Here is a 22,156-nt window from a genome sequence, read left to right as displayed (position 1 = left end):
AGATCCATCCATCCATCCATCCAACCTGAAGGGATCCATCCATCCATCCATCCATCCATCCATCCATCTACAGTATCTATCTATGTATCTATGGTGTCCATCTATCCATCTTTCTGTTTGTCCATCTGTCTGTATTTTTCTTTTTCTTCCACTTATCTATCTATCCCTCCATCCATCCATCTATCTAAGGTATCCATCCATCCATCTATGGTATCTATCCATCTATCCATCCATCCATCCCTGTCTGTCCGTTTGTCTTTCTGTCTGTCCATCCATTCATCCATCCATCCATCCATCCATCTATAGTATCCATCCATCCATCCATCCATCCATCCATCCATCCATCCATCTGTCTATGGTATCCATCCATCCATCCATGACTGTCCATCCATCCATCCATCCATTCACCCGTCCATCCATCCATCCATCCATCCATCCCTGTCTGTCTGTCTGTCTGTCTATCCATCCATTCATCCGTCCATCCGTCCATCAGTAGAAAATGCTATATCTCAGTGTGTCTCTGTAGAGGCTGTGTAACTTATTTTCACTTAAAAAATCACCAAACCAGATCATTTGACCAGCACACTGTTGCATCCAGCTGTGTATATATTGAGTATTGGGAGATTAGCATACCTGAGGAACTTGTTCAGGTCTCCATGCTTCATGTACTCAAACACCATGATGAGGGGGTCACCGTCCACACACACACCGTAAAACTTGACAATGTGTTCATGCTGCAGGTTGGTCAGGAGTTCGGCTTCTCTCTGGAAATCTTTCCTCGCTGCCAACGTCGGGTCCTTCAGGGTCTACAATAATAACAGAACACAAAACAGACCGTTTACAGCCTCGTCAGATTAGGCTGTTTAAAAGCAGATTCAGCTGCCTTTGGTCAGGCTGTGTGGGGGAAAAACCCTCTGCCTGATTAAAGGGTTCTTTGCATCATGAAAGGGTTTGATGGAAAACGTGCATAAATGTGCTATAGACAGTTATCTATAGAACCTTTTTTTAAATGGGTTCTATGTAGAACCCAAAAATGTTCTTCTCTTTTTACAAGCTTGACACTGTAACAACAACAGAACCCTTTTGGGTGCTATATAGAACTACTTTCAAAAAGCTTCTCCTTAGAGCCATCTATAGCACATTTTCCATCAGCATGAAGAACCTCTTCACAGTGCAAAGAACCATTTCCTGATGTGAAGGTGTTTTTTTTAGTGTTCATGGTTCTATATAGAACCGATTTCTTTACTAAAGAAACCTGGAAGGACCATCTTTTTTAAGAGGGTACTCACGCAGCCAAAGGTTTCAATCAATCATCAACCAATCAACTAATCAATCAACATTTTACCAACTCAGAAGTACATTGAGGGTCAAATCAAATCAAATCAAAGCAAATTGTAGCCCTTTTTTTTACAACTGATGTTGTCACAAAGCAGCTTCCCCCCAGGTGGGCAAGCCAGGGGGCGACAGCGGCAAGGAGAACCTCCCTCAGAGCTCAGGAAGAAACCTTGGGAGGAACCAAGGCTCACAAGGGGGGGACCCATCCTCCTCTGGTCAAACTACCTACAAATAATTATACTACTAATAGTAATAGCAGTAGTATTGGTAGTAGGAATAGCTAGGAGTCCATGAAAACATCAGTAGTGACCCTCCTTTACAATGTAGCTGAGCAAATTACACAGACTGAAAAAAGTTGAAATCAAATTTATCAACTAAAACCAATGAAAATCCAAAAGACAAACTGATTTATTGAAACAGGCATAACATATCAATAAAATATTGAATGAAAACAAATTAAAATGCAGTAGAAATCTATTTAGAAAACAAGCAATAAGAAAACTAAAATTCTATTATTTCTTTTATTCATTTCATTATTTATTTATTTATTTTACAATGTTTATAATATTTTATTTATTAGAATAAAACCTAAATAAATAATACTGTTTAAAGTGAAGATCTCCGTCAGCTGATACATTTCTGCACATGCTGAATTTTGACCCTGTTAGCGCTGACCTGCTGAAATAAACAGCACAAATCAGCAAGAATTCCTTGCTGGTCTAAAATGGTTTGTGCTGGTTTATGCTGGTCTAGTGCAGGTTTAGCTGGTCACTCGGCATGGCTGGCCAGCATACCAGCATCCACAACACAATATATGCTGGTTTTGTTGGTTACATACTGGTCTATGCTAGTTTTTCTAGCAGGGTGATGCACCAGTTTATCAGTTTGTGAATTTCAAGTTAATAGAAAGCTAAAACCCTTTTTCCCCCTGTGGTGATCCGAATATCTGTTCAGTAACTGAAATATACTCCAATATCAAAATGAGCCACAATGCACTTCCCTCTGTTGGACCTTTCAATGTTTTTTCTTGCCTTTCGGGCAGGTTTTCACAACAATGTGACTAGAACTCATCAAAGCAATTGGAAACTGACAGCTTCATGCAGCAGCAGTGCATCCTAACAAAAACACCACAGACAGATCAGATCAGTCCTGCTTTATAAGAGCTGCACTGGCTGGCTGGATCATTCAGGATAGATTTCAAGGTTCTGCGACTAGTCTTTAAAGCTCAAAACAACCCTACAGCACCTGCTTACATCACCCAGTGTCTGTCTGTTTATGTTCCAGCGCGTAATCTAAGATCTGCAGATAGCGGCCGTCTACAGATCCCCTCTGTAAAAACAGAAAACGCAGAGAGACTGATGGCAGCACTAGTTTAAACTCTGACATCTGAAGCCTGTAATGAGTAAACTCTAGAGTGGACACATACAACTTATGAGCTCTTATAATGTGTTATGAACAGCACTTATAATGCATTATGCTAACAATTCATAATGCATAATAAGCATATAGCTTATAACACGTAATGCATTTTTATAAACATGTATAGCCATATTTATGATGCCTTATGAATACATTATGACATTATGAATGTGTTCATAGATGATTACAAACGTGACATTCATAGAAAGTGTTCCACACCACTACCACACTTTCGGATACTGAAGATAAGCGTTCCTCTAACGAACATATTAGCCTTTGGTTTTGCTTGACTGTTTTACAGCTGAGGTTCCGAGAGATTACAGAACATTTTCAGAGTAATTATTTCGAACTTGTCTCAGCTTTATGAAGTAGCACCTTTTCATCAGAAGCTTATATTTCACTCTTTTGAGTCCTCTTAGTGAAGATGAGATGCCTGCATTTTGGCTGTCTGCCATACACTTTCCCTCCAAGGCTGATGGCGCATACCAAGTTGAACCAAATTCGTTTTTATTCCTCCATAAATACAGACGTGATTAAAATACAGACGAAGGACATAACGGCAACTACAGTCCTGCACAGATACCTCGGGCATCGCAGTGATAACCATCACAGCACACCAACAATGTAAAACAGAAGACTGAGGATGAGCCCAATAGTTGTATTAAAGGCTAAGATTGACTGTTTATCACGTCTTTGAACTTGAGCTTTGCTTCTTTAGTGTTGCACTGGAGCTCTGAGGCTAATGAAGCTAATCAATGGAAGCTGAAAGCCACCACTTAGCATGGTGCTGACTGCATGCTTACATTATTACACACTCGCCTCAAACCGTGTGGAGGTGTTCAGTATCTCTAATAGTCTTGATTATGTGGTATCTGACACTGTGTGACTCACTGCTATTTATAAAATGTGCTATAGATGGTTCTCTATAGAACCTTTTTATTTTAAAAAGGGTTCTATGTAGCACCCAAAAGGGTTCTTCTATTGTTACAAGCTTGACACGAACAGTAAAAGAACCATTTTCAAAATCTACAGCACATTTTCCATCAGTCTGAAGAACCCCTTCACAACGCAAAGAACCCTTTAAGGATGCAAAGGTGTTTTGTTTGGTTTTTTCGAGTATTCAAGGTTCTATATAGAACCAATTTCTTTACTAAAGAAACCAGGACCATCTTTTTTAAGAGGGTACTCATGTGGCCAAAGGATCCAGTCAGTCAGTCAATCAATCAACGTTTTATCAACTCAGAAGTACGTTGAGGGCGACCCTCCTTTACAATGTAGCTGAGCAAATTACGCAGATGGAAAAAGTTGAAACAAAAAGATTTATTGAGACCAATCACAGTCATCTCTGGCGTCATGGTGACAACCAAGATGACAGCTGTGTCCAAGCAACTTAAACTTTTTCACAAACACCAAAAGGATCATTATCTGCAAAAGCAGCTCAAACATGGTGACAAACATCTGAATGACATGTCATTGGCTCTGTTTACATTCCAATCCGACGAATACATTACGAATATACATTAAGACTGAGGTGTTTATTCTCACGCTACTCAACAATCTGATGAAAATACAAGTAATTCGATCCAAAATTATGTGCATGCATAGAGAACCACCATGACAACCAGAGTCCAGTCAGAGTGAGTTGAGCAGCAGTGAGCAGTGCTTGTGTTTTTAATGACTTTAAAATGACATCAGACTCAGGAAAACGTCCTTCACATGTCCTTATTAAAGAAGGCCGAGAGGTTGACGTCGTGTTCTGAGGCACATAAGCTGGACGTCCGTCCCACCGCCGTCTTTTAAAGATCAGAACATAAACTTTGTCTCCTCTGCAGACCAGTTTCTGCTCCGCCGTGTTGAACGATATAAACTCTCAATATGACGTGACGCACATGCAGAACAGACTTAAACTTTCCGATAGGGAATGTAATCAGATACAGACATTTACACCATTATTCTTCTTCTATTTAACGGATTATTTAGTGGTTTACCCACCTCGTTCAATTGGGTAGAAGTTGTTTTCCGAATGGCCTCAATCAGACAAGTCTACTCTGTTTAAGGTGTTTATAAATTTACAGAGATCTGAGCTGTAAGTGAAAGCATTTCTAAAGTTTTAGCTACTCAACAAGGTGGGGAAACTTCTTCTTAATTTGCTTTTTCATAGTGCAAAGCATTCTCCACAATTTTACAAACTTACTCAGATGGCCTTAACTCAGTCCAGCAATCTCTATTGTCTCTGCTGTTGGCATAGCAACAGCCAAGCTGGTCAGACTATTGTGTCTTAGAAAATGATAACAACTATCTAAAGGGTGAGGTTGTTCTCTGCTTTGATGTGTGTGTCTTTAAAATTGGCTCAAACTGGGTTACAGACATCTCAGTGATACATCAGTGCTTCTTATATCTCGGTGCCTCTTCTACTCTTCCAGTAATTTAAGTGAAAAACATGGCAAAATCAAGAAAAAACTAATAAATAAATAACAAAACAAAAAAAAATCCTCTCATGTCTGGTGTGCATAGCTTTTACAGGCAAATATAAGTTGCCTATGTCATTTTGATTCAGAACACTGCATTTTGCAATGCGTTTTCTTTCTGTCTTGTTGAAATTTCAGCTTTAAGAAACTTTAAGAATCAGTATTTGAGTAATCTGTACTGGCATTTTGTGTCAGAAACCACATAAGTAAGTCTATTAGAGATAAAATAAGCTGCACTGTGTATGATTTTTTGCTCAAACTGAAAGAAGCATCATTACAAATTCAGGGGAATTAAAACAGGATAAAATATGGTGAGTGTGCGCTGCTGTGAGTCACCCTGTAAAGCCTGAAATAATCATTTAAACGTCAGAGGCTTCGATTCAGGAGTTTTCACACCAGGTTATGCGTCTTTATGTATTAACATCACGTACAGCCTCAAAAAGAAGGTCCAGCTCGATCTTTAGGCCTCAAATAATCTCAAAATCAGCATCATACTGATGAAGATGTGATGACAGTAGTAGATCAGACGCTCCTTCACCAAGTTTAGACCGAGCTTTTCTTTCAATCATCATATTAATCCGCTCAGGGATGGGGGCTGAAGCACAACCCACGTTGCAAACAGAGATGAGTCCAACTACAGGCAGGAGGTGGAACACCTGGAGGGTTGGTGCAGAGAAAACAACCTCTGCATCAACGTAAAGAAGACGAAGGAGATGATTGTGTACTTCAGAAGGGGCCATCATGACCACCTCCCTCTGCACATTGGAGGTTCTGAGGTGGAAGTGGTCGACAGCTACAGGTACTTGGGTGTGCACCTGAGCAGCAACCTCACCTGGAGCAACAACACTTCCACTCTGGTCAGGAAGGCACATCAGCGGCTCTACTTCCTCAGGAGGCTGAGACGAGCTGGACTCGGGAGGGCAGTCCTCACCTCCTTCTACAGATGTGTGGTGGAGAGCGTCGTGTGCTCCAGCATCAACGTGTGGCATGGAAGCTGCTCTGCTGCAGATAGGAAAGCACTGCAGAGGGTGGTGAAGGCTGCACAGAGGATTGCTGGAGTCAGCCTCCCCAGCACCACAGACATTTACACCTCCAGATGCAGGAAAAGGGCTACCTGCATCAGGAAGGATCCCACCCACCCAGCACATGCACTTTTTGTCCCGCTCCCCTTAGGCAGGAGGCTGCGGAGCATCAAGTGCAAAACAACCAGACTCAGAAACAGCTTCATACCAGAAGCTGTAAGGCTCCTAAATTCCAACTGACACTTACAAGAACAAGTACTGTTACAGGCACTGTCACTTTAAACCGCACTGAGACACTTTATCTAGACACTTTATCCACTGCTCTAAGTCAATATCATGCTGCTATAGCAAACTTGCACTCTGGACTTCATATTGCTGCTAACTGCCTTCTCTCCTACTCTCCCTCTCTTGTGTACTTCTATTTATTTATCTATTTTAATAACAGCTCTTGGGTGTTAACTGGACCATGAGATCTTAATTTCGTTCCACCTCATGTACCATGTGATGCGAATGACAATAAAATCTCCTTGAATCCTTGAATCCTTGAAAATGTTCTTTGAGTGCAGTTGCACATTTCCACCAAAGAGGTCACCGAATCTCCAGAACATACATAGTGTACAAATGTGTGATGATCTAGGCAAACAGTTAGCACCATGCTAATTCTTGGGGTGGAAGCGTCCATTCCTTGTTAGCTACATGAGCTTCGTAGCTCCAGTGCAAAAAGTAAAAAGTACCAAACATGTCCTGGCCTATTAAAGTGATAACAGTCATAAGACACTAACAATGTACAACACAAGACTGAGGATGATCCTTACAGTTGAATTAAAGGCTAAAAATGACTAATCCCATCACTGACTGTGACGGACTGGGGCTTCTAACCACTTAAATCCAGCAGAACACACATACCGAGCTGCTTTACTCCAACACTCCTGCCTTACTGTCCTCCTCTAAGCCACACTTGTCAACTCCCATCATCCTCTTTGTCCTTCCTAAAAGATTAAATTAGGTCCATCAGCCATTTTGGCAGAGCGTGTCCTTATTTTATAGCACACATAAGTCACGGCAGCCGAATATTCCAGCCAACACACGCACCCTCTCTCAAACAGCAGTAGTCAAAAGTTTGGACACATCTTCTAACTCACAGTAGGGTTTTCTTCATTTTCATCACATTTTCCACAACTGACAGTAACACTTATCTGACCATGGCTTTCAGTTTATTAACACTACAGTTTTGTATAAATATCATTTTCCTAGTTTGACCGTTCAACTCATCCATAGTAGTACAGGGTGAAGCCCAGCTTTGTGCTGCTCTGATAGTGATTGTAGCACCTCTTACTCAAATACGTCTACATATCTTTGCAAATGAAACATTCAACACCTGCAGGAGAGCTATGGATAAATCAACAAGCAGCAAACTAACAAAAGCAAAAAGCAGCAGTCTGGTGTAGATCATATTTACAGGCATATATATATATATATATATATATATATATATATATATATATATATATATACATATTTGTGTGTGTGTGTGTGTGTGTATATATATATATATATATATATATATTTTTTTTTTTTTTTTTTGTCAGAACGTGCAACCACTGTTGCTCTGTTGCTACTGTAACAAAACTGTAACAAAAACTGGAAACTTTGTTAACTCTGAGATGAAAACCATATGATTTTAATGTTTAAGTTCATTCAATCAAACAATTACAATGTTAAAAATTCACTGAAAGTAATAAAAACATCTTGATTAAGTTTTTTTTTTTTTTTTGTATTTTTATCCAGTCATATCTATGAACTGCTGTGCTATTAATGAAACAAATCATTCTTTAGGGTCAAATTTGAGCAAAATAAGACAGAAGTGATTGAGATAAGCTACACAAAACAACACGATCCTGATTAAATCTTTTAAATCCACATCCGGAATTACGCTGTGAGCAACAAATCCTATCAAAGAGATTCCATTATAGATTCTTCATTAGCTGTCCTCACGCTTCTTTCAGCTCTGCGCACTCTTAGTGTTCCCTCATACAGCTTCAAGTCAAATCAAGTCAGGCTTTGTCATTTCAGCTCTATACAAGTACACAGTGAAACGAAGCAGCTTTCCTCCAGGACCAAGCCAGGAATACGTGATGAGCCACCTGACATGATTTTCCAAAAGGACTCAAAAGCAAATATGTATGGTCACACCACACAGATATGTTGAGGTAGCACAAAATACATTATACTTTAAAAATAGCTACAGCCATAAATTATACAGTTCTATTCAAAATTTAAAAAAAAATTGTAAAAATACAATTTAGAAAAAAATGGAATTCATGCAAATAACCAATACAGTAAACATTGTCAAAATGTTCTTTTTTTTATTTAAATAAAGTTTATATTTCTTATGAGCTAGTTTGAAGAACATTTGATTCCAGATTTCTATTGGATGCCTCCAACCATCACAAATTTATTTAATTACATCATTAGCCAGCCTGATTTAATTCAATTATATAATTATTGAGAGATAAACTGTTACAGATAATGAAAATAAGTAACTACAAATAATCCTTTTCTTCTTCTTCTTTCGGCTGCTCCCTTTAGGGGTCGCCACAGTGGATCATCTGCCTCCATCTTGCCCTATCCATTGCCTCCTCTACTTACACACCAACCATCTCCATGTCCACCTTCACTACATCCATAAACCTTCTCTGAGGTCTACCTCTTCTCCTTCTACCCGGCAGCTCCATCTCCAACATTCTTTGCCCAATATCTCCACTATTGCTCCTCAACACATGTCCAAACCATCTCAACCTGGCCTCTCTGGCTTTATCTCCAAACTGCTCCACCTTCACTGTCCCTCTGATCTGCTCATTTCTAATCTTGTCCATCCTTGTCACTCCCAACGAAAATCTCAGCATCTTCATCTCCGCCACCTCCAGCTCAGCCTCCTGTCTTTTAGACAGAGCCACAGAACTACAAATAATCCTTTTAACGCTTTTAAAATCAAATTTTCTCAGGTGCCTAAAACTTTTGCACAGTGCTGTATGTAAATGCGTAAACTTCACTATTTATCTTTGTCGCTGTTATGGTCCTAAATATGAGTCACAGCAAGCATCACCAATTTTATCCACAAAGTGTTGGTGTAGCTGCAGGTTTTCATTCCAATCAAGCAGAAACACACCTGACTCCACTTGTTTAATCAGTTGGTCTCAGTGTTCAGACAGTGGAGTAGTTATATGAGGCACTCCTGCTGGTTTAGGATGAAAACATGCAGCCGTATCAGTCCTCAGCTGACAAGAGTGGTGATACTTGGCTAGACAGTAGAGTCTGTAACATAAAGTGCATCTGAAAACGATCCTTTGATTCCTGAAGCATCTGAAATGTCAGCTTTTGGAACCCCAGAAAACATGGATGAGTACACAGTGATGGCTTTTGGCCAAAAAGATGTATCAGATACTCTTCAAAGATTGGTTAATACCATGCTAGATTGTACCCCTATCTAGATGACATTGTAGTCAATTCCTTGGACCGACATCACCATGTGAACTCCTCACAGATCATCTCCGAGCCGACAGCACAAGCTTATTCAATGTTAAATCTTGTGAATTTACACAAGCTACAGTCACTTTTCTAGTAAAACAACTGTGTACATTCTGTCAGGTCAGTGCAAACTTTCAACTGAAACTGTACAAATCACCACCGATTTATTTGTCCATGGCTTGGCTTCTATAAATCTCAGTCATCTCACCCCTTAAATGTCCAGCTTCCACTGGCAGGCCTAAAGTTTTATTACACACTTCTACAACCTGAGAATAGCTCAGCCAGTTTGCACCAAAGTCCCTGTAGTTACTGAAGGATAAGCTTTAGCATGTAAAAAGTCTGGGATTTTGAGGGGTTAACAGTGTTTAAGCTTGTACACTGCTCAGCTTCATTTTAATTAACACTCCCCCAGCTCTCTCCGAAGGTCATATTTAGATGGATGGAAGCACCTGAGCACAGATGGCAAAGTGGCCTTTTGTATACAAGATGCTGGATTAACCGAGCGAGTCACTAAACTTCACGTCCATCGAGCCCACCTGGAGGGTCTGGGGGCGAAGCCTCACTGTCTGTGGGTCAACCCCTCCATCAGAAGGTATGAGGCTGGTTGATGGAGAAGGTGGGATCTGAGCATACTGAAGCAACAAGAGAAACACCTAAACACCTATGGACACTTTTCTCATTGGAAGGCCATTCGTTGCTGCATCCAAAAATGGAAGTTAAAGAATAAAACACATACAGGATCCAGAAACACTGCCGCCTTCTTTGGGCCCAAGCCCATTAAGGAGAAGTGGAGAAATATCCCATGGTCAGGTGTTTTATCTCAAAGCACCATGGTCTAGATAGGAAGGTCCTAGCAGCACAGTTGTTGTTAAAGTTGATTAGTAATATAATCTTGGCATATTAGCAGTGAGGCAGCAGCATAGACAGAGTCTTAGGTAAGGTTTCACCTGCATTCGAAGAACAGGCTTGTTTTACTAGCCATCATACATTAGCGTGAAAATAATTAGTGTTAACATGTTTTCAATTCAATTGGCCAAATTTCCAAGCAGATATCAGTTAATTAGGTAAAAGACATAATGCAACCAAGTGGCTTTGATGATTGAGATTAACTTAATCTCAAAAAATAAAAAATAAGCAAATAAATACATAAATAAAATATATAAATAAATAAAAAGTGGGCAGTTATGTGCTGGAGGTTAGGGAACCAGCCCTGTGACCAGAAGGTCACCGGTTTGATCCCCAGAGCTGACAGTACATGACTGAGGTGCCCTTGAGCAAGACATCTAACCCTTGGGCGCTGTGGATAGGGCTGCCCAGCGCTCCGAGCAAGTGTGCTCACTGCCCCCTAGTGTGTGTGTGTGTGTGTGTGTGTGTGTGTGTGTGTGTGTGTGTGCTCACTAGTGTGTATGTGATGTTTCACTGCATGGATGGGTTAAATGAGGAGATGAAATTTCCCTGTTGTGGGTCACTTAATCTAACTTAACCACTTAAACTGCATTTCCTGAGACATTAATAGACACTCCCATGGACCATCATACCAAAATAAAACCCACAAAACATCAAATCAAGTAGCACAAACTCCACCCGTGACTATACTAGAGCTGCGTGATAGGCCGTTTTCTGCACTGTCAGAAATGAAGGTTCTGTTCAGGTACATTTTTCATTCAAGGTACAAACAGTGTAAACGTTCCCTCAAAAGTACAGCAGTGGTTTTAGGGTGCAGTTGTATATATATGTACAAAATGTATTTATCAAATTTATCAAATACATTTTGGGTAATACTTTACTGTAGGGTATTGTGTATGCAACTATATGACACTTACATGAGCTTGTCATGGCAACTGACTCTACATACATGTTTATTATTGTTTATTCCAATGGGCGTCATCCGTATAAAGGCTCCTTTAGCTAAGGATGATCAAAATTGGCAAATAACATCAAGGCTGCCCAAACTAATGCCTCTAGACTTAATTTGGCCGCAAGGATGTTTGATTTGGCCCACCAGAGAGCTGCCTACTCACCATCCGCCCACTTCCTCAGGCAGTGAGAGATGATTTTTGTTTATTTTCTTTAGGAACATCTGGAGAGGACATTGCCATGGCTGGTATCTCTTAAAACTCATATGGAGTTTCTCTAAAGAGTCCTTTTTGTCTATATAGAAAAAAATACATATTCAAAATATATTTATCAAATACATTTTGGGTAATACTTTACTGTAGGGTATTGTGCATATGACACTTAAGCTTGTCATGACAACTGACTCTATATACATGTTCATAAATGTTTATTCCAATGGGCGTCATCCGTATAAAGGCTCCTTTAACTAAGTTTGATCAAAACTGGCAAATAATCTTCATACAGAATGAGACCCATTGGAATAAGCATTTATAAATGTTCATGTAGGGTTACGTCAGTTGTCATGACAAGCTTACGTAGGGTCCAGCTGTGAACCTTAAATCAGTTTCTCCAGGTGAAAACATAACCAAATGTTTTAAAACAGAACAGTAGACTAAAAGCCTGGAGGTGAGGCGGGGTGTGTGGAGTCAGTACAGCTTAGAACACATCATTTCAGTGGATTATGGTTCAGTTATGTTCCCTGACTAAAGGGACTGAGATGGAGCCTTGAGGGAACCACCCCAGTGATGAGAGGGGCACTGACCCAGAGACATTTTAGTGCCTTTTTTTCTGAGAGTGTGCTAAAGAATATATGTAGGCACAGCAAAACTGGATAAAATGTCCTGCTTTTCTCTCTAAACCATTTGGAAACTGGAAGAATTCAATGCACTGCGTTGCAAAACTTCAGCAATGTAAACCCCAACATCCTGCAGCGGCAGTTAAAGCTTAAAAGGTAAAGAGATGTACAGTTTTCTAGTGTGTGGGCCAAAATAATCAGTCAGAAGACGGCCATCATCTGGAAAAGGTTGTAGGGTCCAGTGAGTTATTTGCTGACTGGTTAAAATGTAGTCATGACTGTCAGTTTGCATTGCCAAAAGATGTTCCGTGACTTGTTTGGCAACAGAAGTTGGTGTAACATCAGCAGGCCTGCAATATTTTTGCAGAACGTAATGTAATAACAGCACTCAAGTTATCTCCAGAATTGGCAGCCAAAATTTGTCAATCATGTTCAAGGATAAGGCTGCCCAAACTAATGCCTCTAGACTTAATTCAGCCGCAAGGAGGTTTGATTTGCCCCACCAGAGAGCTGCCTACTCACCATCCTCCCACTTCCTCAGTCAGTGAGAGATTATTTTTGTATATTTTCTTTAGGAACATCTGGAGAGGACATTGCCATGGCTGGTATCTCTTAAAACTCCTATGGAGTTTCTCTAAAGAGTCCTTTTTGCCCATATAGAAAAAAAAATACATATTCCAAATATATTTATCAAATAGATATTGGGTAATACTTTACTGTAGGGTATTGTGCATATGACACTTACATAAGCTTGTCATGACAACTGACTCTATATGCATGTTTATACATGTTTATTCCAATGGGCGTCATCCGTATAAAGGCTCCTTTAACTAAGTTTGATCAAAACTGGCAAATAATCTTAATACAGAATGAGACCCATTGGAATAAGCATTTATAAAGGTTCATGTAGGGTTATGTTAGTTGTCATGACAAGCTTACGTAGGTGTCATGTAGCCTTATGAACAGAAGCCTACAGTAAACTCATTTTTGCAATATAAAATAATGGCCGAAATAAATATCCGTTAAATGTTTGAAATGCATTTATTTGTATTTGTTATTATATTTTTTTCACTTCTAGGCAGTTTCTAGACAAACAATGCATTTCAACTAAACAATATATCAAATCATAACTGCAATCCACAGAGTTGCGATACCAACAACACTCGTTTTTGTCATGTTAAAGATTCATTTGATGGTATTTGAAGTTAAGATACTGGATTACAAATTCATTTCAAAAGGTATCAGACAGTGAAGTGCATTAGACAGGATTTTGGTTGCTTTCATACATTTCAAATGTATTTGACAAATATATTTACATGCTAAAGCATTAAGAGTTCCTCTCACTGGAACTAAGGGGCCGAGCCCAACTCCTGAAAAACAACCCCACACCATAATCCCCCCTCCACCAAACTTTACACTTGGCACAATGCAGTCAGACAAGTACCGTCTCCTGGCAACCACCAAACCCAGACTCGTCCATCATTGCCAGATGGAGAAGCGTCATTGGTCACTCCAGAGAACACTGGAACTCCACTGCTCTAGAGTCCAGTGGTGGAGCTTTTCACCACTGCATTCCATGCTTTGCACTGCACTTGGTGATGTAAGGCTTGAATGGAGCAGCTCTCTACGCTGCTCTTGAGCTGATCTGAAGGCCACATGAAGTTTGGTGGTCTGTAGCGACTGACTCTGCAGAAAGTTGGTGACCTCTGCGTACTATACGCCTCAGCAACTGACAGTTGACTGTGGAATATTTAGTACTGAGGAAATTTCACAACTGAACTTGTTGCACAGGTGGCGTCCGATCACGGTACCACGCTGGAACTCACTGAGCTCCTGAGAGCGACCCATTCTCTCACTAATGTCTGTAGAAGCAGTCTGCAGGCCTAGGGGCTCGGCTTTATACACCTGTGGCCATGGGGGTGATTGGAAATGCTGAATACAATTATTTGGATGGGTGACTAAATACTTCTGGCAATATAGTGTATATCAGTTTGCTACTCTATGAAAGCAGACCGAAGCCCTTCGAATGCAGTCCTGTCACCCTATAACCTGCTCCAAGTGTCCGCTGGACGATTGAGCAGATATTTTCTATGATCTTTTCACCAAATCTCAGGTATTTACGCTCACCTGCCTATCTGGGATCATCCAGCAGTCCAGTGCAGATGGAGGGAGAATGGAAAACGGTAAAAAAAAAAACGGGCACTGTTACTCCTGATCAAAGCATGCGTGGAGTAAAGTGTTTGGGTGATGATCTAACACCCCCGGCAGACAGGATTATCACTCCTGCTCTGTCCTGCACCGGACTGTGATAGCCGGCATCATCCCACGGATGAGTGCACTGATGAAGAGGGATGGTGCTGGGGGATTGGGCAGATTAATGGCGGCAGGGTCCGCCGCTGGCGAATGCTGTATTTACTGCCATCACCATCTTCCTCTGATATTCTCCCTCCCATAGATGACTAGATAAAAAAAAAGCGCTGCTGTAAAATTGAGCTGCCTTTAGGTTTGACCTATGATTTCCTTCAGGCGTTCGTAAACGTTTTCGCCTCTGATAGTGTCATATGTATCTCGGATCTGCTGTGCATGGTCACTATGTGCTGCCTTTGAAATTATGCTAGTAAATATAAAACCAAATAGGAAGGCATCCATCTGCCCACCCATCTGTAGGTCCACCTTGGCATTAGTCCCCAAAAATCTATGCACAATTCAGTCGTTGCAATGTAAACGAAGGTTTCTTGCAGATTTTTTCAGAGTGGTGGTGATAGGAACCAGTCATCACAATGTCTACAACACAAATCTAGCCATTTAATTTACTGTCCAAAACCACCAGTGAACCTCAGTGAGTTTTTATATGTAGTGTTAATGATGATAAAGAAGTTAGATAGACAGATGGAAAGACAGACAGACAGACAGACAGACAGACAGACAGACAGACAGATAGATAGATAGATAGATAGATAGATAGATAGATAGATAGATAGATAGATAGATAGATAGATAGATGGACAGACAGATAGACAGACAGACAGATAGATGGGCAGACAGATAGACAGATAGTTAGACAGATAGACAGAGAGATAATGAGACGGACAGGCAGACGGACCTATCTACACAGGGGGGAGGTTTGGGTCTCAGAAGTGCATGAGGGGAAAACTTGTGAAGTTTTCTTTGGGGACTATTTTGCCCTACAACATATTCCTCCATCATAAATGGGTTTAAAACCTACATTTTAGGGCAAAACCTTCTCAAAACAACCATGAAACAGCGTCTCAGTCATCAGGCAGTGAATTCATAACCATTTACTGTAGGAACTTTCTGTGAGAGCGTTTAGAGGTGGATGTCTGGTTCCTATCACCACAATTCTGACTCAGGAGCCAGCTAGGAAGCACTATTTCCCAGAGACACCACTGTAACGATGCTGCCAACCCCCAACTGGCCTATTTCATTGTAACTACCATAACCAAAAGCATCAAAATTCGTTTTAAACAAAACATACGATTGCTGACGTCACATTTTAATGCCGCACTGGGTCGGTATGACCAATTGGTCAAAACAAGCTCCAAACAAAGTGACCGCTGGGCCCTGATTGGTGCTCTGGCTTTGCGCTTCTTTCGTTTTGACATGTTACGTTTTTATACACACAGAAACCAAAAGGAACAACAGATTTCTCAAAATGTAGGAGGAAAAAGTCGGATATTAGACTCTGAAATGTAGTGGAGTGAAAGGAAAAAGTCGCCCAGAACGGAAAAACTTCAGTACAGATACGAAAAATACTAAAGTATAGAAACTAATTACATTTACTGAGTAACTGTCCACCACTGTGCTTTGTGAACTTGACTTTATATTTCCACTGGTGGAATGAGTCAAGTAAACCACCTGCTTGGTGACAAAAAAAAAATCATTTATTAATTTAAAGTGGAAACAAAAGGACCAGGACACAAGAACCCATCTCCTTTGAGATCTTCTATTATAAGAACGCAGGTGCAATTACATTTTGAAGGACAGAGGCCCTGGCTTTGTAAATGAGTTGGCCTAGCCCACCCCCATCCCCCTCTCCATGGCTGCACCCATGACATGGGCAATCCGTGTTAGGAATCTCGTTTTCTGACCATATTGCACTTCTTAGATTTCTACAAGGACATACGCATGCTGTCAATTACTGCGATAGCACCCCCCCCCCCCCCCCCGAAAACACCCAACAATTTAAATAGTAAATTGATTCAACACAATCCCAATCCATTTGATTAACCCGCAGGCTACCAACCTCTATAGGCAGGCAATGATAGGACATAACTGCATAAACAGGATGTCGGGCGGGCAGGCTGTTTAGCACTGGGCTCTTTCTGTCTCTCTAAATTGCATTCCAGGTGCAGGCTTTGATAGACTCACCGGCAGGAATTGCATTCCACTTTAAAGGCAATGCCCTCCGTCTGTGTGTCTTAGCGAACAGCCTGTAATGTGTAAGACCTACACTGAGCGGAATAGTGATTGAAACAGCTCTTTTCAGTAGTCGGCTGTGTTTTTATTTCTTTTTTTTGTGCGGTTGTGGAGGGAATACGTAATAAACGTGCTGAATGACTAGCAACTATTCGTCCAGAGCTCACACTGTGTTTAATACTCTTTTTAAAGTTGGTGTTACGAACTCTTAGCCGTAGTTTGCCTTTTATAATGTTACAGCGCCAGTGAAACATAAAGATGAATGCAGAGCGGAAATGTATGAATAGTCAACTAGTTAACTTCCCAAAGACGCAACGAAAGGAAAAAGCAGTGTATACTTACAATAACTTTCAAATGCTAGAAATCTCTAGTTACAGTAATAATTGGCATCTAATAAAAACTCATCGAACAAGTTGGTTTGGCAAAGCTGTTGCTATGGTATTGCAGGTGGTTGTTAAGATGCTGTTAGGCTATTGCTATGGTATCCCAGGTGGTTGTTAGGGTGTTGTTAGGCTATTGCTATGGTATCCCAGGTGGTTGTTAAGGCATTGCTAGGCTATTGCTATGGTATCCCAGGTGGTTGTTAAGGTGCTGTTAGGCTATTGTTATGGTATCCCAGGTGGTTGTTAACGCATTGCTAGGCTATTGCTATGGTATCCCAGGTGGTTGTTAAGGCATTGCTAGGCTATTGCTATGGTATCCCAGGCGGTTGCTATCAGAATCAGAATCAGAGTCAGAATACTTTTTTGATCCCACAGGGAAATTGCAGAAAAAAATGAAAGAAGCACTTTCACAGCGAAAAAACAGACCACGATTCTCTCTACTAGCATGTTTTGAGAGGTAGCTTCACTAAGTTGCCTTGTCAAATAAATTAAATATTAATTAAATGTCAAAATATTATTGCTGAGGTGTTGCTAAGCCATTACTACCACCTCCCAAGTAGTTGCAAAAGTGTTGCTATGTTATCCACCATATTATACCTCCATATTATTCCAGGTGGTTGCTAAGGTGTTGAGGGTCCATTGCCATTATCACAGGTGGTTGCTATGGTGTTGCTAGGTCAGTGCTGTTATCCCAGGTAGTTACTAAGGTGTTGCTGGGCCATTGCTGTGGTATCTCAGATGGTTGTTAAAGTGTTGCTGGGCCATTATTATCTCATTCCAGGTGGTTGCTAAGGTGTTGCCAGGCTGTTGCTGTAGCATCCTAGGTGGTTGCTCATATGCATATTATTGCTGTTGGAAGAAAACCTTGTATCTCCATTTTTGCCATTTTTCAGTTTTTGACATAATTTGAAAGGATCTGTTACTCTTTACATTGTTTGTAAATTTTATGATGAATGGCCTAAAAGAAATTACCCAAAATGACATGGGAAAAATTCTGGCTCCATTGGCTTACATTGAAAGTGAAATAAGTTTTTTCCTTCTCCTGTAAAGTTACTATTTTGGAGATACAAGGTTTTCTTCCGACAGCAGTGATATATTTGTGCTGGCATGCTTGTGAGTCTGAATGCAATGTCCACAAACGATGTGGCAGTACTTCATGACTTTTTACTTTATAAACATCCTGCAAGTCATTTCTTATGGGAAAAATGCTTATGTTTGAACGAATGCTGTAAGAAAATTGTGCATGCAATTGGTCCCAAAAGGCCAGCACACTGGTCCTGAATAGGCTCTACAATCCTTCAACATATCTTAGGAAAATAAAACAAAGAACAGTTTGTCAAGCCAACTATATAGTCTTATTTAATGTGCTAAATTTCTATAAAGTACACTGGCAGCATCACAAACCTCAGTCAATTCATCAATCAGTTCTAGCTGGTCAAAATCACTTACTGAACTGAAACTGGGACACATCAGTGCATGTTGAATTCAAACGAAACATTGGATCAGAACTGAATCAAATCGTATTGATGCTGAACCAAATCGTATCGGCTCGGTAATGAATTGAAGGGTATCAAATCATTACCCGTTTCACTACATTGTTTCTGTACGGTGTCGTAAACTGTGCATCGACATGCACATCATATTTTCTAAAAGGGAGAGATTCACACCCCTAGAGTAGAGTCAGAACGTGCAAGCTTTATTATCTCACCATACAACTTCAATTGTGTAATCTAATCTTTTCTATTGTATATATTCTTTACCATTAATTGCAGTGACTGAACGAAGAGAATGGTTAAATAAATTCAACTAAAAAATTCACGTGGCGAATGAAAGAGAACTGAAGAGTGATCATTTTCACAATATTGTCCAAAAATGGGGGGGTCAGGGGGTGGTGTGTTCTGGGGGGAGGGGGAGTGCTGGGCATGGCCTTTTGAAGGACCAAGGTAAAAACCTTGTCAGATGTTCCTTCAAATGCTGAGATCTAAACTGTTTAATTGTATTGCGAACCAACAAAGAAAGGCTCAGGGCTCCATAAAACATGCTCGTTTGTGTTATATACATTTTGAAAAGCGAAGTGTGCCCAAACTTTCGACAGACAGTGCACAGTGCAACGGTGGAGACACAGTGAGCATCCCCGCTAAAAAACCAATCTGAGAAGACATTATTCCACAGATAACTGTGGACCTTCGAGCACAGATGCCGTATGTGTGCACGAGCATGTGCGGGTTTTCTCGAGGCTCCAACGGACTGCTAAGCCGTCGTCTGTGGCCGTAAGGTGAAACCAATTCCGTGTCCTTAAGACGTTCAGAGGAAGCGATCGTTCACGTGGCTTTCAGATAATAAAACACAGTTGCTACACTTCCTCCACAAAGCCGCCTCTCCTCAGCTTCAGCCACAGTTAACGATTAAACCAGAAGGCTCCACACAGTTAAACAGCTTGCTAAGTCATTTCCCACTGAAAAAAAGTAGAAGTCACGAAGTCTTCTGCAGTAGGCCTTGAGATTTTTCAGTGGGGGGGAAACAAAACCTCCTCTCGATCAGTTGTCTGGTAGTGAATAGCTCATAGACGGACTGTTTCTCTCTCAGAAACTCGTGTGTTTGCTGACCTTGGAGGATAGTTCCAGTAGATGAACCATGTTAAGGCATTAGTCAGGCTTTAGTCTGCTTATGACTCGTTCGCTTCTGTCTGCCACCAGAAAACCAACTCGTGATACAGCAATGCTATCAGATACCTCTACCCAGGGGTCTCAGAAGTGTATGAGGGGAAAACTTGTGAAGTTTTCTTTGGGGACTATTTTGCCCTACAACATATTCCTCCATCATAAATGGGTTTAAAACCTGCATTTTAGGGCAAAACCTTCTCAAAACGACCATGAAACAGCGTCTTGGTCATCAGGCTGTGAATACATAACCATTTCATGTAGGACTTTCCTGTGAGGGAGCTTTTAGAGGGGGACGTCTGGTTCCTATCATTACCACTGTGAACAGCTCTGACTCAGTAAGTTTCTCTAGATCGAAGAGTGTCACACCAAACCGCTCTGAACGACTTCGCATCTTAACCATCTTCATTTTTTTAACAAATTGGTTGAACTCCTCTTTAGTTTACATGAAAAGCTAAGAATGTTTTTGCTTTCTGTTGTAAAAGTTACTGTTCTGAAGATTTTTTTTTAGGACAACAATTATGAATGTTATATATTTGTACAAACATTAACACTCAATCATTCACGTTCATCAAAGGTTACTTTGTCACAGTAGGTCCATTTCTGTTTTTTTAAAGAATCTCTTGATAGTCCTTTAAATAATGATTTGAATGAGGGTGAGGAATATTTTGAAAGTTTAAAAAACTGCCACATAATGTCTCTTTTCTTCTTTTTCTACTAGATAGTTTAGAATTTTTCAACCAAACGTCTTTACTTTTTCAGTCAATAATGCTGCATATCTTCTCATAACTTTTTACTTCTAATGTAACTAAGAAATGTGTTCTGACAGTAGAATGTAGTCGAAAAATTAAAGTAGTGATAGCATAACCATGGGTGTAGCTGTGGAAATAGGCTGTAGTGTAGCTGTGGAAATGAATAGATAGGTAGATGGATGGATGGATGGATGGATGGATGGATGGATGGATGGATGGATGGATGGATACGTTGTTGATCCCGAAGGAAATTTAGCATGAATAAATGAATGAAAAGTAGTTATGAGCTGTAATGTAATTGTGGGAACAAGGTGTAGTTGAACCTTGGAAACAAAGTGTGTCATTACCATGGAAATGGGATGTAGCGTAACTCTGAAAATAGGATGTAGTGTAAAAATCAAAATAGGTGTAGCATAACCATGTAAAGGGGTTGTAGTGTAGCTATGAAAACAGTGTAGTGTACCCGTGGAAATTAATGTAGAGTAACCATGAAAATGGAGTATAGTGTAACTATGGAAACTGTGTAGTATAACCATGTAAATTAATGTAGACTAACCATGATAATGGGGTGTTGGGTAACCATGGAAATGGTGTAGTATAACCATGGAAATTAATGTAGGGTAACCGTGAAAATGGGGTGTAGTGTAACCATGAAAATTAATATACAGTAACCCTAGAATGAGGTGTAATCTAACTATGGAAGTGGTGTAGTGTAACCATGGAAATGAATGTAATGTAACCATGAAAACATGGTGTAGTATACTGAAACCATAGAAACGGTGTAGCATAACCTTGGAAATTAATGTACGGTAACTCTAAAATAAGGTGTAATCTATCTATGGAAATGGTGTAGCGTAACCATGGAAATTAATGTAGGGTACCCATGAAAATGTGGTGGAGACTAATGTAACTATGGAAACGGTGTAGCGTAACCATGGAGATTAATGTATGGTAACCCTAAAATGAGGTATAACGTAACTATGGACATGTAGCATAACCATCGACTTAATGTAGAGTAACCATGAAAATGGGATGCAGTGTAACTATGGGAACAGAATACAGCATAGCCATGGAAACAGGGTGTAGTGTAACCATGGAAATGGATGCATCCCACTGATCAGGGCTGTAGTTCTACTTTTCATGGATTTTTATCAATCCATCCATGATATAATTTTACCACCCAGATTATGACAGTTACCTTAGGCAGTAACAAGCAGTAAGAATAGACTTTATTCACTGTGAAAATGAGAAACACAACAAACACAAGACCCCACATCCCTACTGGAAACTACACAGATGCCCCCTACCCCCTACCTACGACTAACACCATAAATTACTACTATCGATCCTTCCAATGCACAAAGTAGGTCCTTGTTCCTGTCATTGATCTAAACCAGCGTATCACCCTCAGCTTCGGCCTACTGTATCTGAGACCCCCTCAGTGAGACGCTGGGGGGGAT

General features: G+C 40.4%; 1 protein-coding gene across 1 annotated transcript in view; it reads right to left on the bottom strand.

The window, feature by feature from the left end:
• ntrk3a (neurotrophic tyrosine kinase, receptor, type 3a) overlaps nucleotides 1-22,156 on the bottom strand; it is a 419,732-nt gene that overhangs the window by 23,532 nt on the left and 374,044 nt on the right. Inside the window, exon 14 of the mRNA XM_017716401.2 lies at nucleotides 634-806. Coding sequence (XP_017571890.1) covers nucleotides 634-806 — 173 coding nt within the window. The remainder of the gene's footprint in view (nucleotides 1-633; nucleotides 807-22,156) is intronic.

The sequence above is a fragment of the Pygocentrus nattereri genome, chromosome 8 (assembly GCF_015220715.1).
Source record: "Pygocentrus nattereri isolate fPygNat1 chromosome 8, fPygNat1.pri, whole genome shotgun sequence".
In the NCBI taxonomy this organism is placed as follows: Eukaryota; Metazoa; Chordata; class Actinopteri; order Characiformes; family Serrasalmidae; genus Pygocentrus; species Pygocentrus nattereri.
The sequence above is the reverse complement of the archived record's forward strand: the minus strand, read 5'-3'. Positions and strand labels throughout refer to the sequence as shown.